At 37.6% G+C, this 23595-nt stretch overlaps 1 protein-coding gene across 1 annotated transcript in view; it reads left to right on the top strand.

Moving 5' to 3' along the window:
• The first annotated feature begins 309 nt into the window (after positions 1–309).
• URI1 (URI1 prefoldin like chaperone) overlaps positions 310–23595 on the top strand; it is a 63085-nt gene continuing 39799 nt past the window's right edge. The window contains exons 1-2 of the mRNA XM_005899542.3: positions 310–748; positions 21975–22009. Coding sequence (XP_005899604.1) covers positions 656–748; positions 21975–22009 — 128 coding nt within the window. The 5' untranslated portion in view covers positions 310–655. The remainder of the gene's footprint in view (positions 749–21974; positions 22010–23595) is intronic.

Raw genomic sequence — 23595 nt, 5'->3', positions numbered from 1 at the left:
TGAAAGGTTGAATTTGTTTAAATTAAATATGCTTATAAAGCAGTATTAGTACACGAATTAAGCTCCTACGGCAAAATGCAGCGCTCAACGACTGAGTGCATATGTGGGACACAAGGCCAAGGTAGGTATCCGTCCGTGAACTGACGGTCTATCCTCCCTAGAATGAAAGTTTCCAGGCAGCGCAGCCTCGGAATAAGCCAGCCGCCGCTGCGCCGCTCCTGCACCACGTGACTCATCGGGGGCGGGACGAAGGGCGGAGGCTGCGTGCGCTTCCCAGCGTGCCGCGCAGGGCGGGGCGAGGGGCGGGGCCTACGGAGGAGGCGCGGAGGAGGCGCGGCCGCCACAGGACGCGTCCCTCGGCCCAGCTACCGGATCGGCGCTTCTCGCCTTCAACGGCCGGCCTGCTGCTCCGAGCCCGCGGCGGCGGCGGCGGCTGCAGCGGCGGGCGGCATGAGCGTGTGAGATGCGGCCGCGGGCAGCCCGGACGAGAGCAGCGGTCGCCGCGGTAGCGGAGAAGGCGGGCGCGGCCTCCTCAGCGCGGGGCGCGCAGTGCATGAGGGCGAGCACGCGGGCGCTGGGCAGCCGCCGGCCACGCCGCTTCCATAAACACTTGTTTAGGACTCGTTCGCCCCGCTGAGGCCCCGGCATCCCCTTCATGGAGGCCCCGCCAGACCCCAGGCCCCACGCCTCGGCCGCGGCTCCGCTGCGCGCCCCGGAGGTGGCGCGGCTCCGTGAGGAGCAGGAAAAGGTAACAGGCCGTTCTCCGTCCGCGCTTAAGCCAGTGGTCTCGGGAGGCGCCCGCTCCCCGGCGCGTCCTTGGCGCCCGGTTTCCCCTCCCCGTGGCTGGGGCCTGACCCCCGGCCGACCCCCTGCAGCCCTCAGTGGGCCGCAGCCTTTTGGTCTGGGCCCAGGCCCCCCGGACCCGGAACGAGGGAGAAGCGTAGCCTCTAGGCCTGAAAGCGTGTTAGGAGAAACTTTTGTCACGTGCTTTTGTTGTCTTTTGTCTGGGACCCCTCGACCTTCGAAGGGAGGGGAGGGTTGCGGGAAAAGAGATGTAATAATCTGTTTAACTTCTGTATGAAAGTGGATTTTAAACCTTAATGCGTACAGCGATGCGTGGGAATATTCTTGGTGAAGGACACGTTCGTAAATGGAAGAGTTCACCTTATTTTTTAAGCCATTTCTCTAATCGTTGCTAAAATGTATACTCTCTTGCAGTGGTAACGCTTCTTGTGCATTTCTAGGTTTAGTTTCGTGTATGTAAAAATTGAATGGTGTTTTGTTAAATTTTAACTTCAATTATATAAATGTTTTAATCTTCTAATAAACAGGAGAGAGTTTTGTATTTCCTAATGGGATTGCATACGAAGTATACCAATTTAAGAGATACAGTATTATTTTAATCTGAGATTTTTAATCTGAGTTTAATTTGAGATTTTTACCCCTCTGGGTTCCTTATCATTTGTTTCTCACCATCTCCGAAAGTTTGAGATTCTTACTTTGAAAGGCAACTTTTAATTTACTTAATATATGTCTTGTGATCTTATTGAGATTATCGTGGTTATAAAGGTTAGGAAGTTGTTCAAAAGTTGTAGACACTGGGAATCCCTAACTTTTCTATTGAGCATTTCTGTATAAAAATGACTACTTACATGGGTAAACAAATCTTTAGCTGGATGAGGGACTTTTCATAGAACCTAAAAAATCCTGGTTTACTTGGAAACAACCTGCTAGGATAAATTGTGGGAACCTTTCCTTCTGTATTCTGTTTGTTCTAAATTATTTCGTGCGTTGGATTTCACTTTCTGAGAGCCGTTTTTCCTTGGCTTTTTTCAAATTGGGGGTTTGAAAATTCAGGTTCACTGACTGCATTTAAATTGTAAGACAATTTTTTTACCCCCAAAGAGAGAAGAAAAAGAAAAGACAGTCCTTCATGAAACCAATTTCTGGCAAAAACTATTTACATTTTTTATTTTAGAAAATGTGAAACAGACCCTGGAAAAAGAGTTTTCCTATTGCCCTTCTTTCTGCTGAGGAATTAACTCTCTCCTCCTTCACAGTATATGTTTGCATACTGCTGACTTGATAGGTTTTTCTTCCTCTTGGCGTGTTGAAAAGAGAAATCCTTAGTTTTATTCTGATGTTAGTGAGCCTGAAATACAAAGGATACGGTTTGGAGTGCTCTGAACAGCTTTCGGGTCTGGTTTCCAGTTGCATTGAAACCTCCCTTCTCAGTTCCAGTCCTGTAGGAACCCAAATAGCAGTTTCAGTAGAAAGTTGAGTATGTTACCAAATTACTTTTCTGTGCAGTGTTAATGTTATTTTCACGTCCCTGGTGACTCAGATTGTAAAGAGTGCCTGTAATGTGGGAGGTCAGGGTTCTCTCCCTGGGTGGGAAAGATCCCCAGGAGAAGGAAATGACAACCCACTGCAGTATTCTTGCCTGGAAAATCCTATGGACGGAGGAGCCTGGTGGGCTACAGTCCATGGGGCTGCAAAGAGTCCGACGCGACTGAGTGATGTAAATCAGTGTTACTTTGGCATATAAAACAAGCATGTGCTTGTCTGTCATGGATGTGTAAGATCATTCTCACTTCATGATAAAGCCTCTGAGTAAATAGCAACAAATATTTTAACCAGTCTGCTTCAGTGGACAGGAGAGACCCATAAGGCCACAAAATACACGGGTTGGTTAGCTGTCCTTTAATTACGGTTCAGTGTGGGAAAACTTTATCTAGTAAATAGTTAATAAATAAGTCATATTTTTGTGAGGGACCTAGCAGCTGTAGGAGTACAGTGAACTCTAGTAGGAAATGTTGGGACACTGTTTGAAGGAAAAAGGGAGAAAAAGACAGCAGTGTAGCAGTTAGTATTACTTTATGTTAAATCTAATTAAATGTGCTTTAGGACTTGCTTTTCCCTACTGGGACTCTGAGAGAGAATAAAATACGAAGAAAATGATTTGAATGACTCCCCCGGCCAGTTTTGGTAGCTAGCTGCTGCTGCTAAGTTGCTTCAGTCGTGTCTGACTCTGTGCGACCCCATAGACGGCAGCCCACCAGGCTCCCCCGTCCCTGGGGTTCTCCAGGCAAGAACACTGGAGTGGGTTGCCATTTCCTTCTCCAATGCATGAAAGTGAAAAGTGAAAGTGAAGTCGCTCAGTTGTGTTCGACTCTTGGCGACCCCGTGGACTGCAGCCTACCAGGCTCCTCTGTCCATGGGATTTTCCAGGCAAGAGTACTGGAGTGGGTTGCCATTGTCTTCTCATGTAGCTAGCTGCTGCTGCTGCTGAGACAAATGAGCTCTTTTTATTCAGTGGATACCTTTGGTTCAGGCCATTATTTTCTCTGGAAATCTTGATTAACAATGGCTCCTAGATAAAGAGGCTTTCCTGATAGCTTAGTTGGTAAAGAATCTGCTTGCAGTGCAGGAGGTCTCAGTTCAATTCCTGAATCAGGAAGATCTGCTGGAGAAGGGATAGGCTACCCACTCCAGTATTCCTGGTCTTCCCTTTTGACTCAGCTGGTAAAGAATCTGCCTGCAATGTGGGAGATCTGGGTTCGATCCCTGGGTTGGGAAGATCAAGCTTTTACCTGGCTAGGTAGAGATGGTTTAAATGTTGCTCATAGATTTTTTGCTTTTTAATTCAAGTAAGGAATATAGCACATTTTACCTTGGTTCCCTCTGTTTTTTTCCTTGATTGTCCTTTGGAGCATTGAGTAATGTAATAGTACTGTAAAATAGTAACGTAAGGGGAAAGACAGAGGAGAGGCAAGGATGATCCACAACTTCAATGAATGACATCAGTAGTAAATGGATAGGATCAAGTATTTAAATATTGTTCTCATTAATGGCATCACTGCTGACATTTTCAAAAAAATTTTTTTGGTGAAAACTTCTGTTTGTTTTATTTTTAAGAATCTAGCAAAAAGACATGCACAGAAAGGTTTCCTGCAGATTTGTTTATAATAATGAAAAAAGCTAAAAATTCAACATTAGGGGATTGGTATGAGGAGACTTTTATGCAGTTATTAAAAATTATAGAACAGTATGTGGTGTGGTTAATTATGTTTATGTGTGTTAGAATGGCCAAAAGTTCGTTCAGGTATGAACTTTTTGGCCAATCCAGTATATACATATTAACACTTTATATAGGTGAGTGAAGTTGCTCAGTCGTGTCCGACTCTTTGCGACCCCATGGATTGTAGCCTACCCGGCTCCTCAGTCTATGGAATTTTCCAGGCAAGAATACTGGAGTGGGTTGCCATTTCCTTCTCCAGGGGATCTTCCCAACCCAGGGATCGAACCCGGGTCTCCCGCACTGCAGGCAGACGCTTTACTGTCTGAGCAATGTACCACTAAATGTTTTAAAAGCACACAATTTCATTTCTTATTTACCTAAAAGTGAGTGCATTGAATAGGATTTTTTTTTTACCTAATTAATGCAAGCTGGGATGTTGTATCTTTTAATTGCTAAATACTTTCTGGGCCTAACAAATGGTTCTTTGTTGGTTTGAACACCAGTTAAGCAGGTGTATTTCTTTTTCCGGAGTGGATTGATGTAGTTTATTCATATGTCTATCCTAGATGGTTGCCTTTTCTTTTTCCTTGGAGATTTTATTTACTGTTAGTTCTCAGAAGATACAGGGACAAGAGGGAACTTGGATCATCCCCACCCCCCACCCGCTTTTTTTTGTTTAGCTAAATCAGTTTTTACCAACATCAGTGAAGTATTTGGTGGAAAAAATGAAATCTACTTAGGAGCCTCTCTGGACTAATCTACTTGTTTCTAGGTATTTTTAAATTTCTTTCTGATTTTTTTCAGTCATCCATTAGTTATTTAGTAGCATGTTGTTCAGCCTCTATGCATCTGTGTTTTTCTTCATGTAATTGATTTCTAATCTCATAGTGTTGTGGTCAGAAAAGATTCTTGATATAATTTTAATTTTCTGAGATTTACTGAGGCTTGAGTTGTAATAGCTCAGTTGGTAAAAAATCTGGCTGTGATGCAGGAGACCTTGGTTTGATTCCTGGGTTGGGAAGATCCGCTGGAGAAAGGATAGGCTACCCTCTCCAGTATTCTTGGGCTTCCCTGGTGGCTCAGCTGGTAAAGAATCCACCTGCAAGGAGGGAGACCTGGGTTCGATCCGTAAGTTGGGAAGGTCCCCTGGAGAAAGGAAAGGCTACCCACTCCAGTATTCTGGCCTGGAGAATTCAATGGACTGTATAGTCCATGGGGTTACAAAGAGTTGGACACAACTGAGTGACTTTCACTTTGATGATTTTAATTTTCTGAGATTTACTGAGGCTTGATTTGTGACCCAAGATGGTGGAGAATGTTCTCTATGCACTTAAGAAGAACGTGTATGCTGCTGCTTTTGGATGGAATGTCCTGTAAATATCAATTAAGTCTGTCTGGTCTAATGTGTTATTTAAGGCTTGTGTTTCCTTATTAATTTTTTTGTCTGGATGAGCTATCCTTTGTTGTAAGGTGGACTGTTAAAGTCCCCCACTATTATTGTGTTACTGTTGATTTCCTGTTCTATGGTATAGTTAGCATTTGCCTTGTGTATTGAGGTGCTCCTGCATTGAGTGCATATTTATTTACAACTGTCATATTGTCTTGTTGGATTAATCCCTTGATCATTATGTAGTGTCCAAATTACAATTTCTTGTAATTGTCCTTGTTTTAAAGTCATTTTGTCTGGTATGAGTATTGCTACTTCAACTTTCTTTTGATTTCCTTTTGCATGGAATATCTTTTTCCATCCCCTCACTTTCAGTCTGTATGGGTCCCTGGGTTTAAAGTAGGTCTCTTGTAGACAGTGTGTATATGGATCTTGTTTTTGTATCCATTTAGCCAATCTGTGTCTTTTGGTTGGAGCATTTAATCCACTTATATTTAAAAGGTAATTATTGATTTGTATGTTCCTTTTGACATTTTCTTAATTGTTTTGGGTTTGTTTCTGTAGGTCTTTTTCTTCTCGTGTGTTTCCCACCTAGAGAAAGTCCTTCAGCGTTTATCGTAAAGCTGTTTTGGTGGTGATGAATTCTCTTAGCTTTTGCTCCTCCTCAAAGCTTTTGATTTCTCTCTTGAATGTGAATGAGATCCTTGCTGGGTAGGGTAATCTGCAGGTTTTCCCCTTTCATCACTTTAAATATATTTTGCCACTCACTTCTGGCCTGCAGAGTTCGTGTTGAAAAATCAGCTGCTAACCTTATGGGGATTCCCTTGTATGTTATTTATTGCTTTTCCCTTGCTGGTTTTAATATTTTTTCTTTGAATTTAGTTTTTGTTAGTTTGATTAAATGTGTCTTGATGTGTTTCTTCTTGGGCTAATCCTGTATGGGATTCTCTGACCTTCCTGGACTTGGGTGACTATTTCCTTTCTCATGTTAGGGAAGTTTCCAACTATAATCTCTTCAAATATTTGTTCAGATTGTTTTTGTTTCTCTTCTTCTGGGACCCCCGTAACACAAATGTTGGTGCCTTTCATGTTGTCCCAGAGGTCTTTGAGACCGTTCTCATTTCTTTTCAGTCTTTCTCTTTATTCTGCTCCTTGGCAGCTGTTTGCAGCATTCTGTTTTCCAACTCACTTATCCGTCCTTCTGCCTCAGTTATTCCGTTGATTCCTTCTAGTGTATTTTTTCATTTTAGTTACTGTGTTGCTCATCACTGTTTGTTCTTTAGTTCTTCTAGGTCCCTGTTGAATATTTCTTGTATCTTCTCGATCCATGAGTCCACTCTGTTTCTAAGATCTTGGATCATCTTTACTAACATTACTCTGAATTCTTTTTCAAGTACCTTGCCTATTTCCTCTTCATTTATTTGGTCTTGTGGATTTTTGCCTTGCTCCTTTGTCTGCAGCATGTTTCTGTGTTGTCTGATTTTGTCTTAACTTACTGTGTTAGGACTTCCCTGGTGGCTCAGATGGTAAAGCGTCTGCCTGCAATGTGGGATACCCAGGTTCCATCCCTGGGTTGGGAAGATCCTCTGGAGAAGGCAGTGGCAACCCACTCCAGTACTCTTGCCTGGAAAATCCCATGGATGGAGGAGCCTGGTAGGCTATAGTCAATGGGGTTGCAAAGAGTCAGACACAACTGAGTGGCTAAGCTAAACTTACTGTGTTTGTGGTCTCTCTTTCGCAGGCTCCAGGGTTGCAGTTCCTCTTGTTTCTGGTGTCTGCCCCTTGGTGGGTGAGGTTGGTCCAGGGGCCTGTGTCGACTTCCTGGTGGGAGGTAGTGTGCCTGTGCTTTGGTGGGTGGAATTGAGTCTTGTCTCTCGGACAGGCAGGACTGCATCAGGTGGTGTGTTTTGGAGTGTCTGTGAGCTCAGTACCCTGGAGAAGGAAATGGCAACCCATTCCAGTGTTCTTGCCTGGGGAGTCTTACGGACAGAGGAGCCTGGAGGGCTGTGGTCCATGGGGTTGCCAAGAATTGAACACGACTGAGGTGACTTAGCACACAGGCACAGGAGCTTAGTATGACTTTAGGCAGCCTGTCTGCGGATCGATGGGACTGTGTTCCTGTCTTGCTGGTTGTTTGGCATAAAGCGTCCGGCACTGGAGCCTACAGGCAGTTGGATGGAGCTGGGTGATGGAGATCTCTGGTGGAGCTCACACTGATTAATATTTCCTTGGGCCAGGAATTTTCTGGTGGTCCAACGTCTTGGACTCAGTGCCCTTTGCGTGCCACAGTCGATGGCACCTTGCTTCTGTAGCGGCCTGTATTTCTCCTGAAAACTTTCCTGGTTGTGGAGCTCCTTACTCCTGTCCCTTCAGGCTCTCTCTTCACAACCAACAGCTGTCCCCTCTTTGGGTCCACTCTCCAAACCCCACTTCCCTGCACCCTAGCCCTGGCTGCAGCAGAAGATACGTGACTGAGGCTAGGGTGTATAGGGCTGTAGCATGGGCCATGCCTGCAGTTCTTACTTTGTAGACCGCTTGCTGCCTTCTTCTCTGGTCACTTAGTCTCCTTTTTGCCCCAGCTCATCCCCACCATGAATGGGCTTTTCTGAGCATGAGCTTCTCCTCGCCTTCAGCTCGTCTCTGCCAGGGCTGCAGTTCGTCTGCCTTTCCTCTCTTCTTTAGTTCCTATTTATTTATTTTTTCAATTTTTATTCATTTTAGTTTTTCTTTTATGTATTTTTAGTCTTTTTATCATCCTATGAGGCTGCGTGGGATTTTTCTTTCCTTTCATGTGTTTGAGGTCATCTGCTAGTGTTTAGCGGAGAAGGCAGTGGCACCCCACTCCAGTACTCTTGCCTGGAAAATCCCGTGGATGGAGGAGCCTGGTAGGCTGCAGTCCACGGGGTCGCTAAGAGTCGGACACGACTGAGCAACTTCACTTTCACTTTTCACTTTCATGCATTGGAGAAGGAAATGGCAACCCACTCCAGTGTTCTTGCCTGGAGAATCCCAGGGACGGAGGAGCCTTTCGGGCTGCCGTCTATGGGGTCACACAGAGTCAGACACGACTGAAGCGACTTAGCAGCAGCTAGTGTTTAGCAGGTGCTTTGTGAGAATTGTGCCACATGTAAATGTATCCTTGACGTGCTTGTGAGGAGAGGCGAATTCCGTGTCTTCCATTTTTGCTATCTTGCCTCCTTCCCCAATTGTTGAAACTTGAAAAAGTTATCTAGGGTAGTGTTACCTGAAGACTCATAATCTAAGACTTATTTTACATTTATATTTTCACCATCATCTGTGTCTGTTTGTGCTATCCAATATGATGGCCATTAACTACATGTGACTGTTAAGTTTAAAATTCAAATTAAGTAAAATTAAAAAAATTTTTAGTTATGAAGCTACATTTCAAGTGTTCAGTAGCCACATGTGGCTATTGGCTATTGCGTTGGACAGTGTGGAGTTGGGAGATTTCCATCATAATAGAAAATTCTATTGGACGGCGCTGGTGAAGAAAGTTGCTCTCTTTTTTATTCATATTGTAATCTGTTTATTAATGGTGAAGTGTCTTTCTCTGTCACTTACCTTCTCTTTCCTATTATGGACAGAAAACAAAAATTTCTGAATTGTCAACTGTGTATTTGAAAGCTAAATACCCTAAATGTGTGTATGTGTGTTTTTTAAACCTTTAGGAAAAAACCCTAATACAGTACAGCAAAAATTGTTCCTTGTTTGGTTTCCTGATGTTTGTGAATTGAGTACTATTAAGAGTTATAGAAAATGAGTGCTTTTCCCCAAAGAACAAAAAGACAAAACTGAGTTATGTGCCAGGCACTGTCCTAGATACAGTGATACACAGGGTTTCTTTTTTTCCCTCAAGGGACTTACGAATTTGTTTGCAAACATTTTAACAGAAAGCTTAATGTAGTGTGATAATTGTTCTCCTTCTAATTCTTTGCTTTTCAACCTGCTATAAACTATCTTCTGCCTCTGTCTTTTCTTTGAAATTATTCTATCTAAAGTTTTTCACTTGCCAAACTCGGTGGACCCTTTCTCAGATCTAGCCTTACTTGACCTCTGTGCTTTATTTGAAACTTTAATTGTTCCCTGGGAAACAAGAAATTCTCTGTACGGTGGGAACTTTTGTGACTTTTCTTTTTTTCTGGCTCTGCCTTTCTCTGTGCCTACTTAAGTCTCTTTAGTGTCTTCATCTAATGCTTGAATGTTGGTAATCCCTATACTCGTTATTGACAGTTGTCTTTTCTCACTCTGCGTGTCCTCGAATACTCCTGTATGCCAGGCCTCTTCTGGATCTGTTAACTGTTGGGCAGCTTAACTTGGATGGTCCACAAGCAGCTCAGTCTCATTTACTGATATTAATTTATCATTGACCCTAATGTTGGTACATAGGCACCATACTCATCCTGATTCTGGGCAACATTATTCAAACCAGAATCTTTTCAGCTTGCCCTGATCCATCTTCTGATTTACTAAATCTGGCCAGTTCTTTCTTTTTTAAAAATTTATTTTACTTTTTGGATGCATCTCATAGCTTGCAGAATCTTAGTTCCCCGTCCAGAGATTGAAGCCAGGCCACTGTGGTGGAAATGCTAAGTCCTAACCACTGGACCGCCAAGGAGTTCCCTGTCAGTTCTTTCTATATGATCTATACCTTCTGTTTTAAGACAGCCACTAACTTGTCTTAATTAAACCCTTATTTGAAAAATAATATGTGAGATTTTTCTGTTAAATGTTGGCATTTTTTTAATATTGTCAGTCTTTAATTTTTAGCATTCTGATGTTACCTGATTGTGTTTTTATTTTTGCACTTCCAGTTGGTGAACATGTATATCTTTAGTCTTTAAATTTTCTCATCTGTCACTTGGAGTTTGTTTACTCATTTTGCCACAGATTTTCCACTTGTTAGATTTGTTATTGTTCTTTATGTCTTTCTTTTTTTGTTATTAAAATATTTAATTATATTTAAAATTCTTTTAGCTTTATATAGTCATATGGTTTCTATTTTCTCTTTTTTTCTATTTTCATTTTAGTTATTATCCTAGAAATTATAGTATCTCTTATTGCAGTCTACCATAAATTAGTAGGAAAATTTTCACAAAGTCTTCTGAAATTTTGCCTCTTAGGAAATTATTCAGAAATCTTTTGATGGCTTAATTTCATGAACCCTCCCTCATTTGTGCTATTGTCATATATTTTACTTTTGCATGTTTTAAAAAATTCACCTCATCTCCCCAAATTAGGATTATTCTTGTTGATATTCTGTTATAATTTTTATTTAGTTCTGAGCTGGTAGAGGATTTTTTCCCCCAACACTTGGAAGATGCCATTCCATTATCTTTTTGATGTCTTTGGTTTCTTTCAGTCTTCTATTAGTGTTACTGTTTCCTTCACTGAAAATTTTGGGTATTTCTTCCCTCTGTCTGGTTTTAGACTTTCCATCTTGGTTTTTAGGCAGTTGATTATGATGTGTAGTTTTGCTTTTCTATGTGTAGATTTGGTTTGCCTGCTTTGAATATGGAGTTTATTAAGTCTATAATTTGATGACTTGTCATTTTAGAAAATTCTTGTCTGCTCTTCTGGCTCCTGGTTTTATGTCACTGTCTTCTCACTTTTTGTACTCTGAGTATACATATTAGACATTTTCTCTGTCTCATATGTCTTAACTCTCCTTTCTGTATTTCCTTGCTTCCTCTTGATCTATATGACTTTATGGATACCTTCTTCTGATATCTATTCCTGTTCACTAATCTTGTTCTTACAGATCTAATCTACTGGTACATTCTTTTACTAAATGCTTAATCTCAGTTATAGTATTTCTTTCAAGAATTTGTTTTGACATTTCTTTAATAAATTTGAGGCCTGTATTGACATCTTCAACCTTCCCTCTGTTTTCATGAATATATTAATCATAAAAGTGTGTCTTGTAACTGCAGTATGTAAATTAAATGAAGCTATGTTTCTGTTTATTTCTTCTCTTGATTTCTCATCTGCTGTTCCTATTTTCATAGACTGCCTTGTAATTTTTGATTGGATGTCAGACAGTGTAGTGCAAATACCGTAGGCTACTGATGCTGTTACCGTCCTTCAAAGAGGGATAAATTTTCTTTAAGCAGCCAGAGTACTAGTGGACCAACACAGCTTGGTTGAGAGTTGGTTTTGGGTTTTATTAGGGCTGGCCTGTTTGATTTTTGCTCCTATTTCTAGCATGAAGTCATTGTGAGCTTCTAAGTCATGGCTCTAATTCTGTAGAGTATGGTGTTTTGTTTCTGTGGCTCTGTATCATATTGGTTTGTAATTTTCTTTCCTTGATGTCCATATTAGGTTTTGGTTTCAGAATCATGCTGACCTCATAAAACAACTAGCATTTTTGTATGTTCTGTAAAAAGACTTTGGGTATTATTGGTATGATTCTACCTTAAATATTTGGACTAATTTTCCAGTAAGACTGTCTAGGCCTTGTATTTTCCTTGTATGGATATTTTAAAATTCAGAAATGTCTGTAGGTTTGGTAGTGATGTCCTCTTTTTAATTTCTGTTATTTGCAGTTCTTGTTTGTCTTTTTTCTTCTTGTTATATCTTCCTAGGGATTTATTAGTCCTAATCTGTCTTTTTAAAGAACCAGTTTTTTATTTTATTGATTTTTCTTTTGTAAGTTTAATTTTCATTGGTTTCTGCTTTTATATTTTTCTTTTAAAAATTTCTCATTGGCTGTGATTTTTTCCTAGCTTCTTGAGACAAAAGCTGTTAGAGACACAAAAATCAGAGATTTTACTATTTTTTCTTTACAGTATATATTTTTTGAGTTTTAAAATTTTCTCTAATAATTACCTTAGGCACCCCACATGTTTTGAATGTTATTTAATTAGTTAAAATATTTTCTAATTCTTATTGAGGTGTATTGACCTGGAAATTACTTAGAAAATGTTCCTTAATTTCGAAACACTGAGTATTTTTTACTTTTCTATTGTTTACGTCATATTTAATTCTGTTCTATTAGAAACTTAAGACTTGCTGTATGGCCTGGTATATGATCTGTTTTTGGCTACTGTCCATTAATTATTTGGAAAGAATATGAATTTTGCAGTTTTGAGTTCCATAGTTCAGGTTGATTGAATGTGGTATACAATTATTTGATATACTTGTTAATTTTTTTGGTTGGTTTGTTTTCTAGTTCTATCAGTTATGAAGCGATAAGGAGAATCTCCACTGTGGTTATACATTTATCCTTTTCTCAGCCTTTGTGTTATACATTTTAAAGTTATGTTATTTGGTGCATACAAATTTAAGACTCTAATAGCTTCCTGATCAGGGGACATTTTTATCATTCTGAAGTATTTTATCTCTAGTGATATTTCTTGCCTTCAGGTATTCTTTATTGACTACTATACTGATATGGCTACATTAGTATATTTTACTTTTGTTTCTTTTCATGATAAATTTTTTCATCTTTTAATTTTAGTCTGTGTACAAAGTGTATAAGTCTGTTCTTATAACAGCATTTAGTTGTGGTTTTAAGAATTCAGTCTGGACATCTTTCTCTTTTGTGTAGGATGTTTAGTCATCCTAAACTAAATACATCAGCAACTGATGCATTTAGTTTCATTTTTTCATTTTTGTACTTGACTTTTTTATTTTTTTACTTTAAAAGTTGTTGTAGAATATAACAAAATTTGTCATTTAAATAGTTTTAAGTATACATTTCAGTGGCATTAAATACATTCACATTGTGGTTCTGTCAACACTACCATCCAGCTCCAGGACTTCTTCTGCCTTGCAAAACTGATACTGCCCATTAAACAATAACACTCTGTTATCCCTTTCCCCATCCCCTGGTAACTACCATTATCTGTCTCTCTGAATTTAATTACTTTGGGTATCTCATATAAGTGGAATCATACAGTTTGTGTCCATTTGTACTGGCTTATTTCACTTAACACTCATGCCTTCAAGGTTGATCCATATTACAGCATCTGTCAGTTTCCTTTTAAAGGCTGAGTAGTATTCCATTGCATGTATATTGTACATTTTATTGTTTATTCATCTGTCTGTGGACATGGGTTGGTTTCACCTTTTGGCTGCTGTGAACAAGTGTACAAATATCTGTTTTGTGTCTTTGCTTTCAATTCCTTTGGGTATACACCCAGAAGTGGAATTGCTAGATTATATGGTAATTCTGTGTTTCATTTTTGAGAAACCACCATACTGTTTTCCAGTGGCTGTTCTCTTTTGCATTCCCATCAACAGTACACACGATTTGAAGTGTTCCAGTTTTTCTACATCCTTGCTAACACATCTTATTTTCTTATTTTTTAAAAAAATTCTAGTGAGTGTAAGGGTCTTCCCAGGTGGCATTAGTGGTAAAGAGCCCACCTGCTAGTGCAGGAGATATGAGAGACACGCATTTGATCCCTGGTTTGAGAAGATCCCCTAAATGAGGGCATGGCAGCCCACTCCAGTATTGCCTGGAGAATCCCATGGACAGAGGAGCCTGACGGGCTGCAGTCCATAGGGTCACAAAGACTGAAGTGACTTAGCACACGCAGTAGGTGTGAAGTTTGTCTATTTGATCCACTTTTCTGTTTTTTTCCCCTCTGTGTTTTTTTATTTTTTGGTGCACCTTCCTTTGATTTAATCAGACATACCCTATTTTCTCCCCTTTGGTAACTCATTCAAAATATATTCTTTTTTGCTGTAGTACCCTACCTAGTACTCTTATTTTATGTAGATGTTGGCACTAAATGTATATATATATTTATACTGTGCTTTTTTACTGGAGAAATTATTCCTAGAGATTGCAACATACATTCATTTATTCATCTCACTTCTTGCATTGTTGCTTCCATTCATTTTAATTCTGTGTGTTTTAAATACCACAATACAGTACTTAATTGTTCTGTGATCAATACTGATTATCCTTACCTTGACAAAATTACCTGTACAGTTGCTTTTTAGTTCTTTCTGAATTTCTATTGCTCCAAATAGCTTCTTGTAGTAGTTCTTTTTGCCTGTATAATGTGTCTTTATTGAGATAGAATTGACATATACCATTGTGTAAGTTTCAGGTGTACAATGTATTGTTTTGATACATTTATATGTTGCATGGTGATTACAGCTTTAGCCTTAGCTAACTCCCTCTGTCACGTCACGTAATTACTTGTAGTATTTCTTCCAGTAAAAATCTGCTGGTGCAGAATTTTTTGTGGGAAAATGTTTTTACTCTTCATTCATGTTGGAGGATCTCTTTGCTCTGTACATAATTTATAAATTTTCAGTTATTTTTTACCAAAACTTTAAGATTTTTATCCCATTTTTCCAGTTTCTAGCATTGTTTTTATTGAAGTTATCTCTAGTTTTAACTCTTCTTACTGCTGTTTTGAAGGTACTGTATCTCCTCCCTGCTCTTTCTCCCCTATGCTGATTGTAAAATTTTCTATTTTTCTGTGATTTTCATCAGTGGTACTATATTGTGCCTTCATATAATTTTTCTTTTTTAATTTCTCTTGCTTGAAATTCTTAGAGCTTCTTAAATCTGTTGGTTAATACCTTCCTCTTATATTTAGAAAATCTTGTAGAGGTTTGTTGTTCAGATCTGTTCTCTCTGTAGATCTTCAGTTATAGTTTTCATATGTCTCTTATTGGTCTTTTCTATATTTTCCACTTTGTTTTTTAATCTCTGGGCTTTTATTATGGTATTTTTTTTATCGACATGTCATCCAGTTCAAAATTCTGACTTTTGTGTTAATCTCCTGTTAACACCATTTATTAAACTCATTTTAGATGTTTCAGTTAAAGATTATCCTTTTGATTCTTTTCTTGTGTAGATACTAATTGTCTAGGGAAATATGCCATCTTTTCATGTATTTCTTCAATCTTTTCCACTGTTTTCTTGAACATATTAATAATTATATTTTAATGTCTTAGTTGGTTAACTCGAATATGTAGATTGCTTATTTGGTTCTATTTTGTGTTGTTTTTCTTCTTTTTGAGGTTTGCTCATATGGTCCTATTTCTTGGTAATATAGTTATTTTTAATTAAATGCTAGAAATGTAAATACTCCTGAAGTATTTACAATTAAATGTTAATTTAATTAATATTTTAGAGTCTTTACAATTTTGGTTACTCCCGAAGGGTATATCTTCCTCTGGAAAAGTTTCACCCTTTCTTCAGTAGGTTGATAAAGTAGAAGTTGGGACACCTCAATTCAGGCAGGTACTGAATGGAGTGCAGGTTGGGTTTTGTTTATTGTAAAATATCAGCTATCTTTGATTCTTTCTTGGCTTTCATCTGATTCTTTCTTGGCTTTTCTTCTGAAAATCTAGTTTGTTCACCAGACTTCTTCCCTTGAAGGCTTCTGAACTCTTAAGTTTTGTTTCATCAGTTCCCAGAGCTCTGATTTTCAGCCTTTCAGTTTTTTGGCCGTTTGAACTTCAGAAGTTCATACATGCCATGAGAGGAAAAGACAGCCACATGCTTAAGACCTCTCGTGTCTCTGATTTTGTTACTACAGCCTTCTCAGACTGCTTTAAACTTCTGCTCAGGACAAAGTATAATTCTCAGGCTTTTCACTGTGCTTTGAGTTGTCCAAGAAAAGAGCATTAATTTAATTCTCCATAGTTATCTCCTGAATTTTAGTCCCTCTTGTTCCAACTTCTTTGGCAACTCTTAGGTGCCTTCTAAGAGATGACTTTGTGTTCATCTGGCTTTGCCAGTTTTCACAGGAATTACTGGTTTGTTATACGCTTTTTGTCCCAACTTGGAGGTTAGTTACGTAGCTACTTGCAAGTGATTTAGTATTAATTTTGCTCTAGTCACTGTTAGTGTTTCTTTAAAATAAAAATGTACTTCTTTAATTGGTGCAAGGGCCTTTCAATTTGACTTCTTTTTTACTTGTCAAGATATTTTCCCCCCATCATTCTATTATTTCTGCTTCCCTGGTGGCTCAGATGGTCAAGAATCCACCTGCAATGTGGGACACCTGGGTTCAATCCTGGGTTGGGAAGATCCTCTGGAGGAGGATGACAATCCACTCCAGTATTCTTGCCTGGAGAATTCCCTTGGATGGAGGAGCCTCATGGGCTCCAGTCCATGGGGTTGCAAAGAGTTGTACACGTCTGAGTGACTAAGCACAGCTACTACTTCTGTTCTTTAATGAATTACTTGTTTTCTTGGAGATCTTCACAGGTATGCTCTCATTTTAATCTATGTAGCTGGCTTACTTACGAAGTTTTCTTAATCAATTATAAACCACAGAAATGCTTGGAAGAAAGTTTGGAAAGTACTATAAAAAGTTAGGAAGAACTCAGGGATAGGATTATTTTGTATATATGTGTGTGTGTGTGTGTGTGTTTCACTTTCTTGTACATTTATGTCGTTACTTTGTGGGGAACTTTGTTAGATTTAGCTTGTGCAAATCCCTTTGTGGTCACCTTTTCCGGTCCAGAATCTGTAATCACCTCAGTCTGTCTTTGAGTCCAGAGTAAATTTGATTGGCTCAATTTGTGTGGATCCTCTTCATTTACACTGGCTCCATTTACATTTCTCCAAATGGAGAAATGGGGTCCTCTGCCTGTTGCAGATGAGAGGAGGGTGAGGTTTTAGAAAGTAAGGTGTGGGAATGGAGAAGAAATGATTGATATCTCTAATAAAACAATAGACAGGCAAGCTGCAATTCAGAAGTCTTAAAAACTGAAAACAAAGTTATTCCTTAGTTTCTGCCATATTCATTTGTTGATGAAACTGATTTGAGTGAGGTATTTTATTCTACTTTGAATATTCATGTTTCCCTGAAAATGTCACTATATTTGATACAGGGTAGTGTTCTACTACTGCAAGATATAACTTGACTAAATTATGAAAAGTTCTAAATTGAGAAACATCTTTCCCTGAGATTTTTGGCTAAGTAATTGTAGATCTGTACTCCTTACACGGACTTGTTGCACACTTACTATATGGCACATGAGTAAAGGAGGCCTGGCCCATATCATTGACCTTTCATCTAGTACAATTACGAGTTTCCTGGATTTTGGAAAAAACGTTTAAGTGTTTTAACAGCAGCTTATAATTATTGTCAACTTTGGATAGTAGTTCTATTATTTTCATTTTTTAGCATATTTAAAAATAAATTTGTTTAAAATTTTTATACAGAAACAGCTTATTATAGTTTATTAGTGCTTATTGCTATTTCTTTTGTTAGTTTATCAGTGCTTATTGCTATTTCTTTGTAGTCGTTTCTAACCTTTTTTGCAGAGAGGCTTATTTAGAAGACTTACAATATTTTACCAGTTTTCTTTACGTGTACTTCTTATATACTTTGGTAATGGCATTTATACATCTAGTAATTGACAGTATGTCCTTTAAGAAATTATTCTCAGCCATTTAAGTAGCTGCCAGATAATCATGCATGTCCACTATCTATTGGATTTAGTCACCATTGATAATTTTTTTCCTTTTTGACTTCTCAGTAGCTTTAAAACCCAAAATTATATGATCTTTTTTGAAGACATAGTCTAGCAAGAGAAGCAAATCATGTAAATGTGGAAAGCACTGATTAGTGAATCCTCAGATTGTTATTTTATGCATTAACCTGTACAGGGAGAATATGGAATTGCAGTGCAGTGAGAGAAGTTTTAGAAGTAAAGTGAAGCATTTTTGAGAGAAATATCATTTAAGACTTATGCACACTTACCCTTTAGCCTCTCTGTTCTGGTCTAGTTTTAATGTGGTGCTGTTCTTAACGTGGAAACCTCACAGGTTGAGGCCCCCTTGTGGTCTGTTAACCAAAGCAAATAGCACAAATGGAAGTAAGTAATGGAGATCTTAATTCATTCCTTTCTTTATAATGATTTCTAAAAAGTGCCTCCTGAGGGAAAAAAGAGGAAAATATTCTTGTATTAATAGTTTACTGATTTTAAAACCTGCCAATTATTTTATAATTGAATGTGTATATATGTTAGCTGGACACTGACCTAAAGAAAAATAGGTTATTGGGTAGACTATCATTGTCATCTTTGGCATCTAACTTGATTAGTTGTAAGTGCTTTAAAAATATATAATAGGGTTGGCCCACCACCCTCTCCCCCTAAAACATACACACAGACACACGCATGCATGTGTGTATGTGGGGCTTGGGAGATTTGTTGTTTATATTCATACTGAGTTGCTTGACTTGAGAGGGCCGGGAGTTGTATGAGGCATTGGAAGAAATAAAAATTTTTATTAGTGAGTTGGTCCAGTTAAGCTTATTTGCTTTTCCTAACATTATTGGCAAGGTCTTGTCAGTGTGTGTGGGAGGGTATGTGGAGGAAGTGAAGAAGTAGCAGCATCAATCAGTGTTTTTAAGGAAAACTGCAGATACAAGGCAGCTGCTTTTCCTTATACCCAGTAAGATTTATGATGGTTGAGAACAGTCCAATACAGTGAGTATCGGCTTTGCGATTAGATAGACCTGGCATTAAAACGGATTTTATCTTTTAGCAGTTCTAGGCAGTTTGTAATATCGAGAAAGTTACTCCATCTCTGAACTTGTTTCCTCTCTTTAAGAAGTGAAGACTCATCTTATTGAACTGTTTCATCATATAAAGTCCTGGCATTTACCAGTGTTATTATTACTTCTTAGTTCAGTTCAGTTGCTCAGTCGTATCCAACTCTTTGCGACTGCAGCACGCCAGGCTTCCCTGTCTATCACCAGTTCCTGAAGCTTGCGCAAACTCATGTCCATTGAGTTGGTGATGCCATCCAATCTTCTCATCCTCTGTCGTCCCTGTTTCCTCCTGCCTTCAGTCTTTACCAGCATCAGGGTCTTTTCCAAGAAGTTAGTTCTCCACATCAGGTGGCCTAAGTGTGGTAGCTTCAGCTTCAGCATCAGTCCTTCCAGTGAATATTCAGGACTGATTTCCTTTAGGATTGACTGGTTGGATCTCCTTGCAGTCCAAGGGACTTCTTAGGAAAAGGGCAATTTTGAGTCCTAAAGAAAGCGTACCGAAGGATTTTTTTTTTTCTTGTTTACAATTGGGCTATTGGTAAACACTCCTAATGGTAGATTGAATGTGTCTTAAAAAGTGGTATAGTAATGAAATGTGTTTTGCTGTTTCACTGTGGTTTTCAAAAGTTGATTTTAGAACCAGTCTCACTATCTTATAGTCAGTTTATTTAATAATTAATCTAGTCCATTTCAGAAGAAATAAGGTTAGTTGGCATTACTTTTAACAGAAAAAAGAGACTGTAAAACCCCAGATGAATCATAAGATTTTCTTCTTTCCACAGATTTCCTTGGCAACTAAGTCATAAAAATTTACTAATATTTTCTTTTTGAATAAAAGGAGAAAACTAGAAAGATATCAGTGTAAGTACAGCTGCTTGGGTTCAAATGTTTGTTGGAATTAGGTGTGCTATAAATCATGTAAACAAAGATTTAACTGTAGACATATCATCAGAAGGCTATGGTATGTATTCATACCTGCCTTTTTCATGTTTTCCTTAATTTCTTGAGTTTACAAAATATCTAGCTTACATTTGGATAATGTCTAACTGAAGACTCTTGTTCTAACCCCTATATGTAACCAATAAATACTTTTAACGAAGAAAATATTTTGGTAGTGAAAATTTCTCTTTTTAATTGTGAAATGGATTTTTGTTATCTTATCCTTTAATATCTGTTCTTGGGGGAAACTTATTTCAGGAAAGAAAAGGGGTGGGGGAAAAATAGCTACAGCAAAATGGAGAGTTAAGATCATAAAGGGTGATGGCAAGAATACATGCCATTCTACCAGGAACTTGTTTTTTAAACATAAAAAGCATATGTGGCAAATTTACATATTTACTAATTAAAAAGGCTTCCTGGAAACATTAAGTAGACTTATCTTCTATAACCTTTAACACTGTCACTAATGGATATTGCATAGAAAATTTCATCGAAGGTCCTTTAAATAATGTAAATGATTATGAATATGTAACTAGTTAATATGCAGCCATGAAAGGATTATCATGTAGAGGTTAATGAACATTCTGCTCTTATGGTTTGCAGGGCTTTTCTTTTTGTGCTTTTGGCTCACTTCATGCTTGGAAACACATGCATTGGGATTGGAAAGCATCCTGACTGTTTTTGGGTCTCTTCTCTTAATGGGGTTGTTAAATAAGAACTTTATAAAAAGGATTTCATGAAGATTTTTTCTTTTTCAATTTACATTTAATTCTGTTTGTCTATTTTATAATTACTGTCGAGTCAGAAACAGTGAAATGGATTGATGTAGCTTTAGCCTGGTTCTTCCAGATGTAAAGTCAGTACTCTTATTATATGTTATCACTGTTATTAAGTGTTGCTATGTGATTGATACTTATTGAGAGAGCTTTATTCTAAAACTGACTTTTTATGCTGAGTTAATGTGTAGTATGGTTGGATATCTGATTACAACATGTATTTTGGTACAGGATTGCTGCCTTAGTATTTAAAATGTCCTAAAGGAAGATATTTACTTCAGGAATTAAATGTTATAATAGAGGAATTTAGTGACAGGCCAAAAAAAAAAGACGTGATTTTTAGATGAAACATGGTGCTTATATAAGATGCAGTATTGGTATTTAGAACAGTGAGAAAGAACAGTGTTTCAAACTGTAACACTGCTGTCTTTTTCAGGTGGCATTATATTAAGCATAGTAATTTCATCTCTTAGTTTCTCTTTCTCTAAAATGGTGCTACAGTATTTGAAATTATTGTTTAAAGTTTTGTTATCAATGGGCAGTTTAAAAACATAATTAGTAATCTTTGAAAAGGGTTTTTTTTTTTTTTTTTAAGTTGCTATTCACATGTTCTTTTTTTTCCCCCTTACTAGTTAGTGTTCTTAATTTTTTGAGCATTTTAAGAATCTGTTGAAATATCTCTAAGGAAAACAAGTAAGTTTTATGTTTAATTTCGTTGTTTCAGTATTATAAGCATAGCTTAAACTGACTATGAAGTGCTTAAAATTTTATCATAATTCACCAGGGGAACAAAATGGGCCGTTCAGAGCATCTCTTTATCCCAAGTATTTCTTCTTGAAGTGTAGTAGAAAAATATCACTGAACTCATTTTTAATGCATCAGAATAAAAATTACAGGTGAAAACATTTGAAGATATACTGACAAAATAAAATACTTTCACTGCTGTCATTTTTTTAAACTGATGAAATGTGGATGTTACATTGTTTTTTTGTTATTTATAACATTTGTGTATTCTGCAAAATATGTAACATTGAAAACAGGCCTGCAGATTGTACAAAATACTAGTTATCTTATATCATATGTCACCTAATAGTTATGAAGTGGGTTTTGTACCTAAGTATGAATTGGAAAGCTGTAATTTGTTCTGCAGTTATCAGCCTGCATTAGAGAGGTATGATAAAGTGTGCTGCTTAAAAACTAACATTCGCATCTCTGTGCATTTGACAAATAAAAATGTGTATCGAGATGCTTTTAAATCTGTAAAGCCACTACTGTAGCTTTCTGATACAGTGATTTTGTAGCTTTGTGCATTGCCCTGTTTTTTCATGAGTAGTTATCTGTTTTCATGACAGGTGGTCACTAACTGCCAAGAGAAAATCCAGCATTGGTGAGTGAAAGATCGTTTTATTACCTTTCTGAAATACTAATGGAATCACTTATTTGTATTTTAAAAAAGTACAGTTTTCGCATCCTATAATTGAGTTCTTCTGGTAATCTCCATTTTGAATCCTTTTGGTACTAATTTATATTGTCTGTAATTGTTTATTGAATTCTGTGTTCCCTGATTTCCTGAAGTTGCATCACCATTTGTGTTTATTTTAATATTTTAATTGCTTTCTTTTTCCCTTCCTTTGTCTCTTTTTTTAAAGTTAGAATATTACTATTGTTATGAAGTTGAGACTGATGCATTTTTTAACCTGACTAATCAGCTTTATTTTGGGACTGTTTTTTGTATATGTAGTAGAATAATAATTAGAATCAATTGTTTTAAAATAATGGTGGAAATATGTACAGATACATTTTCCCAAAGTTTGAAAAATCTAATTAATTGGCTGCATCTCAGAGCTTGCTTTAGAGACCACACTTTTTAGAATATAGAGAGAAAGAAAGCATATCTATTTTAATGTGCTAATGTATAGTTAATAGGACAGTGCTTGGTAAATAACACATTTCTTGTGTCTTCTGAGGAAAATGCTCAATTTAATGGTGAATAAAATCTTATGACTTGTCATGAGGTATAGCTGTTGATCTTACGGATATCAAATTACAATATATCCATGCTGTGTTTACGAAGATTGTACTGAGAGAACAACAGGAGCTGTCTTGATTATTGTCTGCAGGGTTATTGCAGAATCATGATAACTGCCCCTTTAGTGGTGAGATTAAACCTTTGGTTATACACCATCAAGCATATAATATTTTAAATTTATTTTAAGAGGCTTTTTCTTCATGCCTGAGAGATCTTCAAGGAAATAATTTATAGTTAGTGTATATCAAATGTTTTTTGGTTTAAATGCACATAGGCTGCAAGCAGTGGATAAGGGTAAAAATTGGTGCCATCGGTACACATCATCATATTAAATTCTGACTTTTGGCTTGCAGAAATAATCTAAAACTAAATAATACACATTTTATAAATAAAAATTCAGAGACTTCATTAATTTTCAATAAATGCAGAGTCGTAGCTGCATCCACCGGTGGTTTAAGTCTGTCAGTATTTCCATAATGGACCATTGACTTTTCATTTTACATTCAGTCCAGGTTGAAACTTGAAATGCAAGTACTTGGTCACAGAATTAATATTTTTCACCTGCTAATTTGGCAAAAGTGATCCATTTTACAGATAATTCCCAGGTGAAGTTTTACAGTGTGGACTTTATTGGTTTTGGTAAAGAATTCAGGACACTAGTAAAAGGTTGATTCACTCAGAACAGATACTAATTTACACAGTGTGTGAATGACACCTTGCTTCTGGTTGTGTTTTAAGATTCTTTCCCTTCTAGACTGAGAGTTCTTTAAGGCTAAGGGGCATGTTTTCTTCCTTTTATCTATAACTGTGTTTGGCACAGTATAGGCACTTAATAAGTGTTTGAATAAATAAAGACCAAATATTTGATTATTTTATGTATAACGTTTTTACAAGTACCATATAGTTATGTACAGCATTTTTAGAAGTACTGTATAGCATTACCT

Source organism: Bos mutus, chromosome 18 (assembly GCF_027580195.1).
Source record: "Bos mutus isolate GX-2022 chromosome 18, NWIPB_WYAK_1.1, whole genome shotgun sequence".
Classification (NCBI taxonomy): Eukaryota; Metazoa; Chordata; class Mammalia; order Artiodactyla; family Bovidae; genus Bos; species Bos mutus.
The sequence above is the reverse complement of the archived record's forward strand: the minus strand, read 5'-3'. Positions and strand labels throughout refer to the sequence as shown.